The sequence below is a fragment of the Parasteatoda tepidariorum genome, chromosome 7, assembly GCF_982258835.1.
Source record: "Parasteatoda tepidariorum strain Cologne lab strain chromosome 7, Ptep-v5.0, whole genome shotgun sequence".
NCBI lineage: Eukaryota > Metazoa > Arthropoda > Arachnida > Araneae > Theridiidae > Parasteatoda > Parasteatoda tepidariorum.
Genome location: NC_141761.1, coordinates 88,651,452 through 88,671,107, shown reverse-complemented (window position 1 = coordinate 88,671,107; position 19,656 = coordinate 88,651,452). Strand labels below are relative to the sequence as shown.

The 19,656-nt window shown below is 30.6% G+C and overlaps 2 protein-coding genes and 1 long non-coding RNA gene across 4 annotated transcripts in view; 2 read left to right on the top strand and 1 right to left on the bottom strand.

The window, feature by feature from the left end:
- The window catches only part of Fs(2)Ket (Importin subunit beta Fs(2)Ket), a 53,262-nt gene extending 42,000 nt beyond the window's left edge, over positions 1 to 11,262 (bottom strand). Inside the window, exons 1-3 of one of the 2 annotated variants that reach the window (XM_043041885.3) lie at positions 10,868 to 11,262; positions 3,785 to 3,843; positions 600 to 782 (exon numbers count right to left, since the gene is read on the bottom strand). In XM_043041885.3, coding sequence (XP_042897819.1) covers positions 600 to 782; positions 3,785 to 3,843; positions 10,868 to 10,907 — 282 coding nt within the window. In that variant the 5' untranslated portion in view covers positions 10,908 to 11,262. The remainder of the gene's footprint in view (positions 1 to 599; positions 783 to 3,784; positions 3,844 to 10,867) is intronic. The other variant, XM_043041884.3, reaches the window with a different exon arrangement.
- On the top strand, positions 4,170 to 7,486 carry LOC107442021 (uncharacterized). The gene is made up of 2 exons (XM_016055462.5): positions 4,170 to 4,423; positions 5,174 to 7,486. Exon 2 carries the CDS (start codon positions 5,174 to 5,176, stop codon positions 7,124 to 7,126), a length of 1,953 nt encoding a protein of 650 aa, XP_015910948.2. The 5' UTR covers positions 4,170 to 4,423; the 3' UTR covers positions 7,127 to 7,486.
- A 7,225-nt stretch (positions 11,263 to 18,487) lies between the features above and the next one.
- Positions 18,488 to 19,412, top strand: LOC147807299 (uncharacterized). Its single transcript, XR_015435772.1, has 2 exons — positions 18,488 to 18,911; positions 19,314 to 19,412. It is a non-coding gene; the product is annotated as an uncharacterized LOC147807299 (long non-coding RNA).
- Positions 19,413 to 19,656: the final 244 nt, after the last annotated feature.

Here is a 19,656-nt window from a genome sequence, read left to right as displayed (position 1 = left end):
TTTCTTCTGTTGTTAAAATTAGTTTCGTTTAGTTAAAAAATAATAAGAAAATCTGTTTTTTAAAAATCATAATAAGAAAATCTGTTTTTTAAAAATCATAATAAGAAAATCTACTTTTTAAAAACCATAATAAGAAAAATCAGCTTACAACTAGTATCTTAAATAATTATTAGAAATGCTCTAAAAAAAGCATGTTCTTTTCTGTATTCTGTTCAAAATTTTAGTAAGATTCTTGGTTTTTTTTTTTTTTTTTTTTTTAAATATCTCATTATGTTTTCTTTAAAGCCAATACTGGCCACTTTCTCTACTTTTTTTGCTACCTCATCCCCCAACCGACTTAAAGAGTAACCCAGTTTCCATGACAATGCCTGTAATCCGGTTACCCTTCTCTCCAGTGCCAACTTAAGGTGGAATGAAGTATAATTGAATTATTTTTAAATTTAACGTACAACTCTGCTTAGTGTTATGAAAATAATTTTATACAGTTGGTAAACAAATAGATTAGGGATCAATGATCTTTTGCTGATCAACAAATGATCAGCAAAAGAAATTTATACTATCAAAAACACAATGAAATGTGGTTCCTAATTAATACATACATTTTGTTTTACAAAACTCCGCACATCTGAAGGAAATTGTAGCCAACGCTCTTGATACTTAAGCTTGATTTCTTGGTCTTTTGAAGTCAGCGCATTTTTGAGCTGCAAGCCAGCAGCCATTCGTGCAACTGGAGAATTATTGGCATGTTGAAGTACATTGGACAATGACTTCAGAAATTCAGGCTAAAAATAGAAAAATATTGAAATTGAATATAAGACAATTTTCTTATTTTTTTTAAAATTAAGTTTTCAAAAATAATTTGATAATTTAATTATCTTATAAATAATTATAAACTTGCAAATAATAGTATTGAGAATCATGAAAAAAATAGTTTAACTTAGAGGGCAATAGAACTTATAATACTAAAATTATAAGCAGACATGAATAAAAAAAGAAGCAATCTTTAGTGTAAATATCAAGACAAACTGACAGATGTTGGATATTACCATATCGTGATCTGTTGCACTAACTACAATAGCCAAGGTGCCATATAGATTTTAAATATGCAACCTTTCGAGTTAGTCCCTTTCTGTAATGTTTTTTCATAATTTCTTGAGGGGCGTTGCCCAGAAGTTGACAAGACTTGCCACTTATTCTGCCGCAGATCACGATAGGGAAATATCCTTTAGATGTTTAATACTTGTGTAAAATCCAGTTGACTATTTTTGCTAAACTAAGTACTTTAATGTTAATTTTGAAAATAAATAATGCAATAATATTTTAATTCAAATGTTCTTAAAACAGCATTATTTTTTAAAAAAACAGAATTCATTTTGATTATGCACTGGTTACAATATGAAATAATTTGATGCCAATTTATATTTAAAAAAATGTACACCAAGTTTCATAATTGACATGATATTATACTACTACCAACCATTTTCTAGAAGCTAAAAAATACAGTTAAATTGAAAATAACTATTGTCACTGAAAAAATTAAGTTTAGCAATTGGATAAATGCTTTAAATTTAACACATTTTGATCATATTTTGTCTACCATTATTATTTTACTAATATGTTAAAAAGTCAAAAAATGTAATAAAATTTTATTTTTCTACGGGGATGAGATTAGCCAAAAAAGCTGAATTTCCACGATAGTAAATTTTACGCAAGCGAAACCCTTTAATAATAAATTCCAGACAGTTTAAGGTAATAAATAATGTGTTGACATACAATTGTGTACTAATCTATTATTATATAAATGATTACATTGATACTTAACATTTAGTGAAAATAAAAATTACCAATTGAAAAAATAAAGCTGGAAATTCTATTTTTCCTCAGTTCACATGAGAGACAATTATTACTTAAAAAACTACCTAGTTTAGCAATTAAAACTACTGAGAATTTACATTAATATTCATTTCTTTTAATAAATACTGTTATGTGATTTATAGCAAATATATCAGTAATATTACTTTTTAAATTATATTGGAAAAAATTTTTTAACAATGGACCGAATCATTATGTTCATATTATAGTCTAATCTAACTAGAGCCCTCTGAAACATATCAATAACAGTGAAGTAGAAATATATAGTAACTCCTTAACATACAAAAATTGCTATTTTAGTTTGAAAAATTAAATGACAATCAGCAACTGTTTAGATAATTATTTTTTATTTGATAAGAATTTTGCATTTTATAGCATAAATAACAGCAATTATAAATAAAATTTTGATGATGAGTTAATTAACTCTTTTTCCAAAAAAAAAAATTAAATTAAATCCCTTTTTAAATGATTGCTTTTGTTTGCTATATCTTTTATGTTTGCTATATTTAGTCGTTAGTCTATCTTCAAACATCTTGTGACAAATCCTATTTTTTCTTTTTTGCAAGCACAGAATGTAAGTTTTAAATATATATTCCCTTCCAGTTTCTCTGATGTTGTAACACTTACTTATACTAATAATCGTTGTTAGAAAAACAGTCACCTTTATAGTAACTAATTTTTTAAAAAAATTTATTTCTTACAAGAATCGCGATAGTTGATCTTAAAATTGCGTGAATATGAATAACAATTATGGATTTTGAAATCACATGAATATGAAACTAGATAAACGATTTTGAAAATGAGAAAATACAAACTGGGATATAGAATTTTTAAAACGTGTAAATACAAATCAGTATTCATAATTTTTAGATCGAGTGAGTATGAATCATGATGCGTAATTTTTAGATTGCATAAATAGGAATTATGATGCATAATTTTTAGAATGCATGAATGTGAATCCCAACCTTATTTTAAAATCACATATAAATACGAAAATCAATGTTTGATATTATAAACCGCATGAGCAAATCAAGACATTGAATTTTAAACTAGCATGAATACCAATCGCTACATAGGTTTTTAAAAAGGCGTAAATACGAATCACAATATCAGATTTTTAAATCTCGTAAATAAGAATCGTAACGTACAATATTCAAATCGTGTAAATTAAAAATCGCAACACGCAAATATGAAAAGCTATGTTTGATATTAAAATCGTGTGAATAAGAACCGAGATATTAGCAGATTCCAGGCTTGGGACCTCTAAAAGGCTTGCCAGAAGCACCGTCATTTGAACTACGAAAATCGGATCTATCTGGAGGGCGGGGTAGAAAATTCAGAAAATCTTGTCTGCTGCGTGTAAAAGGGGAGAAAATAGCTAAAATAAGTGAAAATGAGAAAGGATTGGTAGCTATGTAGTTTGAATTTTCTGTTTCTCTTTGAAAATCAGTGAATTTTCTGAAAAAGCGGAATACTTATAAAAAAAAAAAAAAAGTGCAATTTTTAGAAAATCTGAATTTTTGATAAAAAAAAAAAAAAAAAAAAAAAAAAGCTGAAATTCTAGAGATAAAAGTGAAAATCCGCTAAAAAGCGGAAAAATCTCATCCATATTTTCTAGCATCAAAATTTTAACTTTTTTTATTCATAAAGAAAACTTAACTGATCACACAATATTTTTATTCAATAGAAATGAGAATACATACCATTTTTTTCTTGCATTACTGCATAATTACCATTACAAGAACTATTTCTGTTTAATATTTTTAATAATTATCATTTAAGAAATATTTATTCATGTTTAAAAAGTCAAAAACTTAAAACATATAATCAGACCTCAAAGAATATTTTTTTTTAAACCTTGAACTACATTCAGATATACACAGAAAGAAACAAATTATACAAGACCACATACCAAATTAGTTTGAGCAGCTTGTTCCAAATAGCTCTGTGCAGCCTCTAGCTCAGATTTATCTGTAATAGAATAATCAATATGTTAGTAAGTAAATTAATGTAAAGAATATTTTATTTTAAAACCGTTAGGAGTTAATCAAATAAAACCAGGGTTGGCAGGTTTTTGACATGTGACAGTTTTTGACAGTTTAAACCATGGTTTAAACCGTCACGTCAAAAACCTCACTGTCAAAAATGTCGAAAACCTATATTCATATGTAAAATTTAATTAATACATAAAATTTATATATTTTTTAAAGGATAGTGTTTCTAAATATGTTCTAGAAAAAATAAATTTAAAATTTTGAAGAAACACTTATATTTTGAATAGTAACCAAAATCTTGTAGGGGAAACAAGGGAGGTTTGACCATAGGGGAGGTTTGACCCACCCTACCTTTTTCATATTTAAACATGTATTTGACTGATGAGCACTAGATGGCAGCACAACATCAAGTAGAATAACCTGTTATTTCTGTCTGGTAGCCATTTGCAACTAGAATCTAGGAGTAATCACAAGTGATAGTTTTTTCAGCCCAAAAAGTTTTTTCTGTTGCTGCAGGTTCATCTCTCCTGTGCCATTTGTCAGTAACATATATAGAAGTAAGTTGAATTGTTTGTATACTTAAATTAACATGCTAAAAGACAGTGTAGTTACTTTTTACTTTAACTTCTGATTGTAATGTGTTTTTTAACTCTTTTTCCAAAATGGTTGTTAAGGGAGGTTTGACCCACATCAATTCTGGGAGGTTTGCCCCAGGTCAAACCTCCCTATTTAGTTTCATGTGATATTGTTTTATTTTTTAAATGTACAATATTTAATTAGTTTTAAATATAAATGTTGCTTTCAATTCAGATTAAAGATTTTTTTAACTTGACATCAAAGTCACTTAAAGCAATGAAAATAATATTCATTTGGAACACTGTGTTTCTTCTAAAACTAAACACAACTAAAATTTGCTTTTCTGTTTTGTTGGCAAACAAATTTCAACCCATTTTTCAAATTCATCACTTACTGGATTTCAATATAACTTAAGTATTTAATATTTTATGATATGAAAATTAACAAATTAAGTTGGAAATAATGATTTTCCCTCAAAATTAGTTTATAAAATTAATATTGTCTAATCCATTATTACTTTTAATAAATCCTTGAATTATATCAAATGTTTTACTTTTACACACTACACATAAATATTTTATTACACATTGTGAGTGAGATTAATTTATGCAATTATAGAATAAGAGAGAGTCTACTATGGTATATTAATAGAATTAACAAAGTTAGAGATACTGTATTTCTAACTATAATACTTTTTTTATGGTTGTTAAAATATGAGTTAACTTTTTCAGATGCCTTTTTTGTGGAAGTCAAATAATAAAAGATGCAAGGTATCTCCAACCAAAATGAAATCTGCTGTTTTGTTAGTAACTGAAAAGAGTAAAAGTATAAGAGCTGTAGCTACTGAGTATGGAATCGACCGAAAAACTTTAGGCAGATATGTAGATAAATACAAAAAATCAGAAGATGGCAAAATAGAATTTAAGGCAAACCATGTTTCTTGCCAGGTGTTTTCCAATGAAGAAGAGCATGTGCTTAAAGCTTATTTACTGCATGCTTCAAAGTTAAATTATGGTTTAACTTCAAAAGCAACGCGAAACTTAGCTTACCAATATGCTGTTGCAAATAATAAAGTAATTCCTGAAAATTGGACTTTAAACAAAACTGCTAGTTATGATTGGTTGAAGGGTTTTTTTCACAGGCATGCAAATTTATCATTACGTCAGCCTGAATCAACTAGTTTGTCCAGAGCCACTGCTTTCAATAAAACAACCGTCAGAGAGTTTTTCAATAATTTGCACTGCATCTTGGAAAAAAAGAAATTTGGCCCGGAAGCAATTTTCAATGTTGATGAGACTGGAATCACAACCGTACACAAATCACGAAAAATTATTGCAATGAAAGGAGAGAAGCAAGTGTCTCAAGTCACCTCTGCAGAACGTGGAACTTTAGTCACAATGTGCTGTGGTATCTCTGCAATTGGAACATCAATTCCACCATTTTTAGTATTTCCACGAGTTCATGTAAAAGAAATAATGACAAGGGGTGGGCCTCTAGGAATGCAAGCTGCAGCTCATCCGAGTGGATGGATGACAGCAGAGAACTTTCAATTATACCTTCATCATTTCATAAAATTTAGTAAATGCAGCAAAGATAAGGAGGTATTGATTATACTTGACAATCATGAATCACATATATCTGTTAAGGGTTTGCAACTGTGTAAAGATCACGGGATAACTCTGTTAACTCTGCCACCACACACGAGTCACAAATTACAACCTCTTGATAAAACTGTTTTCAGTCCCTTTAAGATGTTTTACAATTCTGCTGCCAGTGATTTTATGATCATGCATCCAGGTAAACCTATAACAATATATGACATTCCACATTTGGTTGGCAGATCATTTTCAAAAGCTTTTACACCAGAAAATATACAAAGTGGATTTGCTTGTACAGGAATATGGCCATTAAACTCCGATATTTTTTCTGAATCTGATTTTCTTCCATCTAATGTCACAGATAGATCAGATCCAGATGTTATGAATTCATCTGCATCTTCAAAACCATCGACTAGCATAAACAATCTGCCACCAGCATCTCCATATCCCTCAACATCTGCGAGTGTTACCAATTTACCTGATTCATCAGAATCTACTCAAATTCTAGTAACCCCGGAGCAGCTGCGTCCGTTTCCCAAAGCAGGACCTAGAAAAGGCAGGGGTGGAAGAAAACGTATCAAGTCAAGAATTTTAACAGACACCCCGGTCAAAACTGAAATTGAAGAGCGGCACAATAGTAAAAATATTAAGTTAACTACACGAAATATTAAGAAAAGTGCCAAGAAACAAGAGAAAAAACGAAAGATTGCTCTGTCTTCAGATAGTGAAAATGAATCCCAAAATTTTCACGTCTCAAGTAATGAAGATGGAGATGATTTCAAAGACTCCACAAATAGTATTGAAGTTGGAGATTTTGTTCTAGCAAAATTCACAACTAAATCCAGTTTTGTGCATTATATTGGTTGTGTCACAAAAGAAAATGGAGATGATCTCACATTAAATTTTCTTAGAAGATCTGATCCATGCAGCTTTAGTTTTATTTATCCCCAGATAGAAGATGTTGCAACAGTGTCCCAAGGAGATATTATTAAGCTCCCTCATCCAAATATCAGTGGAGGCACCGAAAGAGTTGCACTGAAAATAAAATTTGACTGTGATATTTCTAAGTATCAGAATCTATACTGATTGAAATTCAATTCATTGAACATTTTGGTCCTGATTATTTGTTATTTTAATTAAAAAGTTATTGTATTCTTTTAGTTATTATTGTCTATAGCTTGTAGTAACTTTTTTAAGGACATTTAATTATTGCATCGCGACTTTAAATACCCTTTATTTATGTGGGTCAAACCTCCCTTAGGTATGGTCAAACCTCCCTCAAGTGGGGAGGTTTGATCCAGTTTGGATACTCTTGAAAAATCAAAAATTAAAAAAAATGAAAATAATTTAAGAGAAAAAAAATTATGGGAAAAGATGGCAAACATTATAAGCTAACAAATAAAATCAACTTTGCAATTTTATTGCATACCAAAAAAATAATAAAAATACCTTTGTAAAAAGTGGGTCAAACCTCCCATGTTTCCCCTACTTTTGAAAACTCACATCTTTTGTAATACTATGTATTCATTTTCATGTGTTATTGAAAATCTGCAGTGATATTATTAAGAAATTTACACATTTTTAAATACATAAGAAGACATTTTTAAAGAATAATACTGTTAAATACACAGAGTAGTTCGTGTCGATTTACAGTATATTCAGCCTATTCATTTACTATGCTGAAAATTTAGTTTATCCAAATACTTGTGAATTTCATTTTGCTGAATACGATATAGTTTTGTTGAATATCTAAATATTCAGCTGTTGAATAATTACTTCTTGCTTTCAAGATATGCATTATTTGTATTTTTAATACAAGTGGAGAAAAAAAAATTTAGACATAAAAATTGTTTTAAAATGATAAGTGTAATAATTATAAATAAATATAATAAAAAAATATGAATTATATTTATCATTATTCATAAATATAACTACTTTTAAATTCAAATTAACATATTGGATAATAAAGATACTCGGTATAACATTAAAAAAAAAATTTTATTCACTTGTATCTTGTATCAAGTTTGTATTTATACAACATAACTTGTAAGTTCCTTATAAATATTAGTTATATGTTCCTTATATGTCAAAAATACATAGTAATAAACTTTTAATTTTCTTAAGTATCAAAAAGAAAAAAAAATTTTTTAAATATAAATATTTAAACAATTTTTGTGCAAAATTTTTCTGCACATGCATTTGAATATAAATTTCTGAGATTTTAAATCTGTTATTTTACCTTAATTTTAATTAAAAAATATTTTAAAACCTGCTGATTACCTATAGTATAATTAAATTTTAATATAATGCATGGCAACTGTTGGTAGTTTTGAAGTTTATATATTTTCTTGGCAAACTTCAGTTTTTGACATTTTTGACGGGTTTTTGACGGTTTAAACCAGTATTATACCCTTGTCATGTCAAAAACCACTTTTTGACGTCAAAAACCCAACCCTGAATAAAACCAAAAATTTTTTGTTTTATTTGACCATATAAAAATTTTGGCCAGGCATTACTTTTACCTTTACATGATTAGCCGTCATGGGTGCAAGTTGGAAAAAAAGGCCAAGACTGAAAATTTTTTGACTGAAATACCTAACATACACAATACCCCCTCGACATATGCAAACTATCTAAGAAAGCTTTACTATAATACATCGAGATTAAATACTGTACAAAAAATATTTATTCATCTGTCTTTTGATAAAATAACAACAGGACATTAGACCAATAACGTAGACCTAAAAAATATTTTTATGGACAGAAAAAAAATTCCGATTTCCGCCTTCGAGTCAGTCTTGTTTCCGTCCGCGGATATTTTCGAAAGACGGAAATCCGTCCTGGGGACGGAAGACTTGCACCCATGTTAGCCGTGCATGTTAATATTTAATATAAAATACAGCCAAAATATAAATTAAGAACTCCTTAAACTTTTGACCATGAATATGAATTTACAAAACCAAGTTAGTTTAATATTTTTTAATTCTTCAATAATATATTTGTTAAGAAAAATTACCCCCAATTTCTACTCGAAAAATATTCAATTTGACAATGTCATAGCAAGCTACTTTTTTTATGCGCAAAATTAACATTTAACAATTAAAATTTCATTCTGTCTGGAAAGATTTTCGTATTGTGATCTGTGGCAGAATAACTAAGTCTTGGCAACTTTCAGGCAGCAACCCACAAAGAACTAAAAAAAAAATTTAAAAAAAAAACCATCACAGAAATGAACCAGCTTGAAGAAAACAACTCGTGGCCACCTCAGAGCAAACGTCTACAGGTTTTTTGGGTTTTTTTAAATTTCAGTTTAAAATCAATTTGGCGCCTTGTAGATTGTAGTTGGCGTGACAGATCACAATACGGAAATATCTCCTTGTCTTTCCGGTAAGTGAAACAGATTATGCAATAACAAGTTTCTTCATACGTTTTCAGTTTAAAGCAAAAATTTCTGTATCAGTATCTACACCCAAAAGATTGCCAAGTTATGGCAATTTTTGGAAAATAGCCACAAGAAGCTAGGAAACAATACACAGAATGAGACCAATGTGAAAGATATTACTTGTAATAACATTGAGCAAACTACTATATAATATATTTTAGTAAGTTAAAAAACCTTTTGGGGCGATTGTTAAGCTAGCGGGTAAGTACAGATATCACTATGGAAATGTGAACTAATAATATACAAACTTACTATACAAACATACTAAAAGTTTAGACACATGATTTAATTCAAACATGCAGCTTGTAGGCTAACTTGGCCAGCATGACATTTAAGAACTTTCATTAATCGAAAATATATAGGTAATTTATGGATTTTTATGTCTAACTTGTTTTCGACAACATAAGTATCAAAGACTTAAAAATAAAATCACAAATTATTGCATATGAAGTATTATAACATAATATTGAAAACATTAATTTATGCAAATAAGTACTAATATTTACGTGTTTGCAGCACTCAATTGAAATTTGAAGCTGAATAATCACCAAGTTTTGGCACTTTCCAGGCAAAACAACTCAGAAAGGGACCAACTCAAGCAGTATAACTCTTAGCCACCCCCAGGTAAAACTCTTAATTACAAGTTTAATTTTGATCATATGTCACAATCAATTGCAAACTCACTATGAATTTACCCCAAGTTAAAATCTAAAGATCAAGTAAATAAATACATTGTATCCTTTTAAACACAAACCACAGTGAAACAATTTCTTAAGATTAGTACTTTTAATTAGGTTATTAGTTAAGATAGAAAATAATATTGCGATTGTTGACTGACATACAAAATTAAGAAATATACACTTAAACAATTTAAAAATGAAAAGATAAAGCGTTTTTTCCTTAAAATAAATGTAGGAGAATATTTTTAAAACTTAATACGTTCATAATACACAACGAATAAAAAATGTGATCCGCAGATATATGAGAACTTGTTTCGCCAATTATTTAACATCACACAATTATCAACACATGGGATTAATAAATACGCACAAATTCTTCCCAAAAAGATTTATAAATCACTTTTTTAACCGTTTTTACATAAGTGATAGAGGGATTTCACAATGTACGTCATAAAACAGATTCCATACAAAACTATAAACTTAATTATAAAATTAAGAAATGGAAAACATATTTCTTCATGGAGTCCCGACATTAGAAAGTAAAAGGCATAATTAATATTATTGTAAAAGTTTATGTAATGACAAACAGCGATTAAAATCTTGGTTTAAATAAAACACTACTTCCTAAGCCTAACCTAACGGATTTGCAATGGCCCTTTAATTGCAAGAAACACAAAGGAAAATACTATTTTATTCTCAACTTACCAGGTGAAACGGTCTTTTCCAAAATGCTGATTAAATCCATGATGAGTGTAGCGAATAAAATATGGTAAAAACAATTTTACATTAGGAATGTTGTATTTTCATAAACATATACGAATGAGTCTCGTCATCCGCAGAAATACCGGCAATTCTAGCTTATCGCGCTCCACATGGCATCGTAAGCAAAGTGAGCGCGCGCAACATCGGACCGGCTGACACAAAAACGAATGAAAATTTTTAAATAAAATGATAATTAAAAATATTGTGTACGTTTCCAGAATTTTCCAACGAAATTTTTTTTAGAAGAAATGAATAACTTTTAAAGTAAACCTTTTTATTCACTTAAAATTAAAATTTAATTAAGAACTTCTGTTGGAGCTTTCAACAGGGACAAAAGTGATTGATTTTTAAAACATTAAATTTCATTTTATGAAAACAAAAAAATTCAATAACTCCCTCAAATAATAAACAAAAATTAATTCCAAGAAGCATTGTGAGTCAATAGTAGTTTTGGTTGGTTTAGATGATCAGCACTTGAGCTCTATTACGCAATCGTTGGGCAGGATTTCTTTCATTCTTTTTTATGAGTGGCAGGCAGTTCATGAACAGTGATTAATTATTTTCCAACTACAAAGAATTCATTTCCTTTCAGGAGACTATTCCTTTCAGGAGTGTAAAAGATCGCTTCTAAACCATAAAGCATCGGAATACTTCATGTATAAAATTCATCAGGTTAAAGAGTACTTCATGTATTAAAATATATTATGCTGGTTAAGCGGTAGCTTATTAAAAAAATTTAATAAGCTACATTTAATTAATAAAGTGTTGTTATAAGACAGTGTTTCCCAAACTTATGACTTTTGTGTACCCTTTCTAAATTTTTTGTAACGCTGTGTACCACTAATAAAAAAATGAATGTATTTTTTACTGTAAAAAAAAATTGCCCAAAAGTTAAAAATCACAACTGGCTGTTGACACCACTAATTATTAACTGTTAACTCTGCAAAAATAAATAGCCAATAGAAAAATATGTAATCGTTAATTTTCATGTCTAGCTTTGTTTTTAAATATAACTTTTTGAAATTTTCGTTAGTTGTAGGATATTTCGCATAAGAGCGTGTACACCCCGTTAAGCTGTTCCCGTACCCCTGGGGGTACGCGTACCACACTTTGGGAAACACTGTTATAAGATAATAACTTTTGTGTTGGCTTGAATACATTAAAAGATTCAAATTGTTGACCAAAGACTAATCTATGGGTGGGCATTTTGAGGCACTTATCCAGAAGTTCGCGTTGTTGACAATACTGAACGCCCACCATGGGCCTTTTCAAAGCTGTCTATTCTTTAACAACCGGTTGATTAATGGTCTCATGGTGAAGTCCATAGTTCCCATGGTTATTCTTACCAACGCTTTTCTCATTTCTCTTTATTGCAAACCAATTTAAACTCGCTAGAAGAATCGCTTGAGTCAACGGCCTGATTTAGAAATCTGGGGACAGTAAATTATGGAATATATTAATAAATTTGAGCTTATATTTACTTCAGATTTATTTCACTCGTAATTCTAAGAGATACGCTTTAAGGAAAAACAAACAGAATATTAATAAAATGTACATTATTTAGAGGGACCCCAAATGTTATTAGATTCGTGCCTTTGATGCCTTATGATAAATTAGGAACTGACACTTATGCGTCAAACACTACATCACAAACGTGATCGTTACGACAAACACGAACGTTATTACATAATCTGGAGCTAACTGAACTACAACTGATACAAAATAAAAGTTTAGAAAAATAACATTTTATACAATTTTGAAGAAATTATTATGAAAAAAATCTTAAATTTAACAGCTAAATCTTATAAAAATCTTTTTCCCATTTACTGATTTACAAATTAGTTCAGCTTTTTCTGATGGTGTCTCGCATTGGAATCATGGGACCAGTTAAATCCAAAAATAATAATTTCCCTTGAGGAGCGGAGAGGAGAAGGGGTGTGAAAGAATTTTTTTATTATGTGCAAGAATTAAAATATTTCAAGACAGACCCCAGAATTTCAACCAGCAATTTTTCCATCATAATTAATATCAATCCCTGCATAATACCTACTGTTCAAGAGAAACAAAGGAATCTTTGTTATCCTTATTTAAGGCCAGGATAGTCTGCCTTATAGGGTTTTGGGCCCATGTCCGAGAGATCTTAAGTTCGATCCCCATCGGCCGAAGACTTCCCGAGTGCAAAAAGACTCCTACACCAGTGCACCAATCACCGAATGGTGACTGGTGCACGCTAAATCTGTCGGAGGTCGGAGTCATAAGGTTCTCCAAGTTCCCATAACAAATCCATACCTTTGGGGGAATTGGATGGGAAATTGATCCTGCTCTGGTTCAGGTCGAAATTACGATCTGCAGGAGGATGAATGTGTCTTCCCAGTAAAATGGGATGTGACATAATGTATGTTGTCTCCGAATTATCCTCAGAGATGTTTCCCAGATCTTCGCCAATAGCCCATTGTGAAGCTTTAGTACGACGTAAATAAAATTACCGTACCGTTATCCTTAATTTTTTAAATCAAAAAAATAATTGCTGAGTTTAATCAGTAATTTGCATTATTCGCGATCGCAACACTCGAATACGCCAAGAAGATCGGTTCCATACCTTGACTCTCCTCCTTTCCCTCTCCTGTCTCCTTCTCTGATCAATTGTAGGGGAATGTACATCAAAATTCTCCCCATCCGTAATATTTTTTGCATTTAATTTTCATAAATATTCTCTAAAATTTCAATGAGGCTTTCTTTTAGCTTTTAGAACTAAGTTTCCTGAAGTTTTGAGTTCCATGTAGTATCTCAACTTAAAAATTCTTTAACCTGTTTGAAAATCAAGACAGAAACTAACGGACTTCCTTCACCTACAACTATCCACACGCTAATGGTGAAAGCAAGCGAAGTGTTGCCATAGGCAGAGAGTTCTGCTTTGCACCACCTGTAGCCCATTTCGATCGGCAATATTTTAAACCAGGGGTGTCAAACTCGCGGCCCGAGATGAACATTTTTGTGGCCCTGTCAATATATCCGAAGCAAAGTAAAAATAAAATAGAAATGTGAATTAGAAACGAAACCAGCATATAAAATTATAATATACTTTATTTACAAACTATACGGATCATTTTAAATTGTTCGCTCGAAAATGTCAAATTCTAATTGGCTGAAATGGAGTCCGTTTCACACTAAGCTATCAGTTAGATAGTACATATTCAGGTTTATCCTATTATAGCGAGGTAAGTTGGTTATCTCGCCTACAAGGTTCTCAATCAATTCTGGGATTTGAAAGAAAAAATATGTAAGTTTTTACAAACTATAAATCAAGATACAAGCTTGTTCTCCTATCAAATATGGTTGCAAGATTTATCTTTTATGGTTGATATAACCAAACACCTATCCGATATAAATTTATTGTTACAAGGCAAGGATCAGATCATTACGAACATGTTTGACATAATTAAAAAAGCATTCAAATGTAAACTATTTCTTTGGGAAAGGCAACTGAAAAATGAAGATTTAACGCACTTCCCAAACTGCAACAAGAACAAATCTAGTTTAGATAATACTGCATCGTATCAAAACTACGCAGAAAAAAAATTTCAAATCTTAGAACAAAATTTGAAACAAGGTTTAGATTTTAATTCTTTGGAAGACAAATTTTGTTTGTTTTCTTCGATTTTCTCAATAAATATAGACTCAGTACCCAGTTATATGCAAATGGAAGTGATTGAGATTCAGTGCGACTCAAATTTGAAGGCAAAATTCATTGAAGTGGGTGTGCCTAAATTTCACGAATATTTACCAGCAAGGTTTGAAAATAGTACTCGAAAATTCGCGTGTGAAATTATTTCCAAGTTTGGAAGTACTTATCAGTGAGAGCAATTATTTTCTGTTATGATTGGAAATAAATCTCCTGTCCGAAGCCGTATTAATAATGCTCACGTTGGGTCAATTTTGAAACAATAATTTAACTTTATATATGTTTATTACAATTCAAAATAAAAATATTTGTTTCTATGAACATTGATTTTTTTTTTCTTGCGGTGCACCTAAAGTTAAGCATTGTTTATTTGGCCCAAGTTAGCTTTTGAGTTAGACACCCCTGTTTTAAACGATTAAACCCTTGACATTGTATGTTGCCCAGTTTGGTTATTGAATCTTTCAGTTTCGTATTAATGTAAGACTGAAAGAAACAATTTAATTTCGTAAGAACAATAGGTGAAAATATGGAAATTAATATTTAAAAAAAACCTCGCTAAAAAATTCGAAGTCAAAAAACCTTTTCCTGGTATATTATAATTTTCTTTTAAAATTTTTAAGGAAAAAAATTTATGATCTTAAAACGAAGTATGAGATATTACGAATCCTAAATGCAAATTTCTCCTATACTAAATTACTACATAATGATATAGTTCAATAAAAATTCTAAAGGCTTAAACTTATTTTTAGTCATAACAATTTAAACTGTGTCATGATAGATCTTCTGAATTGAAACTAGGTTCCTTTTTACCACCAGTGCCATATTTTACCACTGAGATGATTCGGCTATTACACAGGCATGGTTTTGGCAATTTTGAACTTCCCCCCCAAGTCAGCAAAAGGAAGAAAATCAGAAAACTCTTCACATTCTTACGAAAGAAAGACTCAACTATCCTCTAATAGATTTCTACTCTGACTTTTACTGCATAGTAATCTAATTTCTGAATAAAACTCAAATAAAAGATGTGATTTATCATAAAATAAAATTTCAAACAATGATATGATTTTAAAATTGGTTTCATTTGAAAGAGGGAGCATTTTGTTTTTCAAAAGTAATAGTATTCTGAAGAGGACGTCATGTATATATAGTAATGTATAGTAATCTGAATAGGACGTCGCGTATGTATAGTGATGTATAGTAATTTGAATATAAGTATTTCGAAGTGGGTTGATCGTAAAGACACGGTTCCCTGTAGAACACCAAAGTCAAGCATCACAGGCTGCGGTCAGTAAGCGGAAGAGTAACCACTTTGATCAGCCTGCGTAGGGACCTAGGGCGCGGTATTGGTCCTTGTTAAACTGTTCTACCGTAAAGTGCTCGACTTTGCTCACAGATCGTCGGGCTACCAAAGCAGGGGAGCCATCCCCTCAGCAGAGGATCAAAACTTCAATGGCGTGCCTTTGGATCATCCTGAGGGATGTTTCCCAGACCGTCTCCAATAGCCTATTGTGCAGCTTTAGTGCGATGTAAATAAAGTACCTACCTAGTACCTAATCTGAATAAATGTGTAATAATCTGAAAAGGACGTTGTTGAAACATTTTTAAGTTATAGGAAAATAGCATCTGACAATTTCCTGACTCTCGAAAGGCATTTTGTGTGTTTTTTTTTAAAAATTTTGCGTAGTGCCATTCCTTTGAAACTGGATTCATATGAAGGAATTGGTATCATATTTATTAAAAATTTTCACAAGTATCCATATTCTTTATTTTAGTATTTAGTCTGAAATAAGCAAATTTTAGAGCATAGATGACACTTTAAGGGGGGACCCCACCCTAAGATGGTAAAATATTAGCGTTTTTCTTGAATTTTTTTAAGGAGTAGAGACAAAGCAGAGACTCCTTGTCTTGTCTTTTTTAATGTTATTTAGCTACAATTTAAGTCAATTTTAAAAAAATTTACTTTACAAATTAATAAAAAATAAGTTGGTGGCAGCTCCGTGTGTGGCTGGTCATCAAAAAGTAGCACCTCACTGGCCTCATGGATTTAGAAGTCCTGAAACATAGGAAAATGATTTTGTTTAGATTTTCTGAAACATGAAGACATTATCTAAAAAGTAGCCTAGCGGTTTTTTGATATTCGCAAAATTACCAAAATGGCGGTAACTTAAAAAAAAGTTAAAGTTTTTCATTAAAAAAATACTAAAATACTAATAAAATACTAATATAAAATCTTAATATAAAAATATCAACAAAACAAATCCTATAATGCTTTCTAAGGAATATATTTTAACGTAATTCAAAATAAAGAACAGCTTATTTCGTTGTATAGAGCATGAGAAAAACGTTAGGTCAGGTCAAAAAACAGCGTTTTGAGAAAAACGCGTTTAAAGTTTTGATTTATGTTCAATCTTGTAAATTATTAAATTAGTAATGAATAACCTTTATTCTGCAATTCTAGGTCCATATATCTTCTCCATCAACAGAATGGATGAGACACAAAAAGAATGTCGCCCCTCCTAATCCGGCCGAACGGGCCTTTTTACCTGCTTAGAGACGACTCTCGATTTTCCGGTATAACTTCAAAACGAAGTTAGGTACCGAGAAATCGTTTTAGACAGACTTTAGAAAAGGTACAAAGATTCGAAAAATGCAATAAATTTTTTTTCGAATTTTTTAAATATTCAGGGTGGGGTTCCCCCTTAATGAAAACAGAGTATACTTTATACTAAGGGCGTCGTTGGCGGGGTCGGGGATTGTGGATATTTGTCCCGTTCAATAATTAGAAAACTTTAAAAGTTACCATCAATATTTCAGAGAAATAAAGAAAAAATTTATGAATCATCATCGATTGAAATCTATAAAAGTTAAAAACGAGAAGGAGATAAAAATTATCTACCTTTCTGAAAAAATATTTAACAGACGTAAGAATTTTTCTTCTTTATATGTGAAATTTAGAGAACCATTGTGACTGTGTATTTTCATTTCGTCCGTCTCAAAATTTGGACCCTTGCTTGGCTGAAACGATTGTAAAGCAACGTTATTAAAGCAAAGTAAGACACAAAGATGGGCATGTGGGAGAAGTAAAAGATGTTAGGTGTCGGCAGGGTTCGAACCAAGAACCTACGTAGTCGTAGCCAGAAACTCTAACCTCTATCGAAAAGGGTGTATATCCCTGTACAGAAGGAGTTAGAAAAGTAATAAGTGACAGCCGCACCCTACACTTCTCCAATGAACGAGAAATCTGACTCGTTGTCCGTCGTGAGCGTTTCACGCTCGGCTGAGCAAAAGTTGTGCGGGCTCCAGAACAAAATGGATTGCATTTCCCTTCTATAAAGCGCAAAAGCCTGATCGGGCCTTAGAATAGCTCGTGACCCAGGTGATTTGTTTATTGATTCAAGACGAGCAAGGCAAAGTAATTTAGTGCTGGTGTTTATCGAGGATTGAAATATTTATGTGTTCTAGTGACTATCATTGTGGAGGAGTGCAAGTGAAGAATGTAGAAAGGAGAAGCAGTCCAGCTCTTAGAATACGTAACTAAAGCGGAGAACTGCTCGGTTCGGTATGCTATATCAGAAAAACAACTTACTGGGTAAGCAATATACTCAGATTTAGCTCATATTACTCATCATATCATTAGACATCATATATATTAAGATCCAGAGCATGAGCATAAGAAGCATCAGTGACTATCAGGATGTTCGTCACCTGTGAACCGGTTGTTGGGCAACTTTAAGTGAATGATTATAGTCTGTCAAGCTAAGAACTCCCGCCACAAAGTCTGAGGCTATCTGGTGCTATGGAAACAAGAATGACGCATTTTAGAGAGGGTAGCTTCTGTCTGGGGCTAACCAATACCTCCTAGAGAGGAATCAAGCCTTTCAACGGGTTACTATAGGCGATGATGACGTAGTAGAGTTAGGCCCAGAGGGAAACCAGTCAGGGTAGCTATTTTTACGAAAAACTCCGAATCTGATCAAACGAGCCATTGGCGATATTCTGAAGTATTATAACCTGTGTCGGCATTCAGCCAATTGGCGAATATTTTTGATTTGAATTTGTAAACAACCGTCGGTGTTCTGATGTCAACGCTCTTCGTAAAATTTATATTTATTCTACAAATGTTATAAATGTCAACATTAATTTAATTCTTAGTGTTATGAATAATTGCATATGAGTGCTGTGTACCAAACTGCAGAGGATTTTACAAAGTTGATGGTACAAAAGTATGAAATTTTGGATTTCCCAATACGTAAGAAATGGCTTGCCGCCATGCCAAGAGATTTTGAAGTTGCAAAGAATTCTAAAGTGAGTAATATTTGTTTTTATTTTTAAAAATTTAATTATGCTTCTTTATTATATTTTTACTAAGAGTAAATTATTTTAAATTGTGGATAAATTATTTATAATAATTAAGTTGTTCTTATCAATCATATAGCAAACTATTGTAATATATAGTTATTTTTATAGAGTTTTATTTTATAAAAATATTAATAATTTTAGTATTTTATTAAATTTTTGCTCAAACTTTAAACATTTTTGTTTGATCATAATATATTGTAACTGCTTAAAGCAAAATTTTTTTTATTTGATTATGAAATTTAAATCTATTAATTTTTCTACAAAAATCTATTAATTTTTCATACATGAATATAGTATGTACTATTTATTTTAAATGCACATATAAATATTGTATTCATTTTGTTATAGGTATGTGAGATGCATTTCAAGGAAAATGACATTAGAAAAGAGATATTAAATGACATTAGAATTATTTTTAAATGTTACTGAAAGTTAAACATATATCAGTAAAATTTGTGTTTACATTTTATTTATCATTTTTTTGAATTTTTGCTATTTAATAAAATATTTGTTATCTAAAGTTGCTTACTTTATTTTAGTTTATCAGTGTGATGGGTAAAAATTATACTTTTTTAAATGTTACTGAAAGTTTTAACATATTTCAGTAAAATTTGTGTTTACATTTTATTTATCGTCTTTTGAATTTGCTATTTAATAAAATATTTGTTATCTAAGGTTGCTTACTTTATTT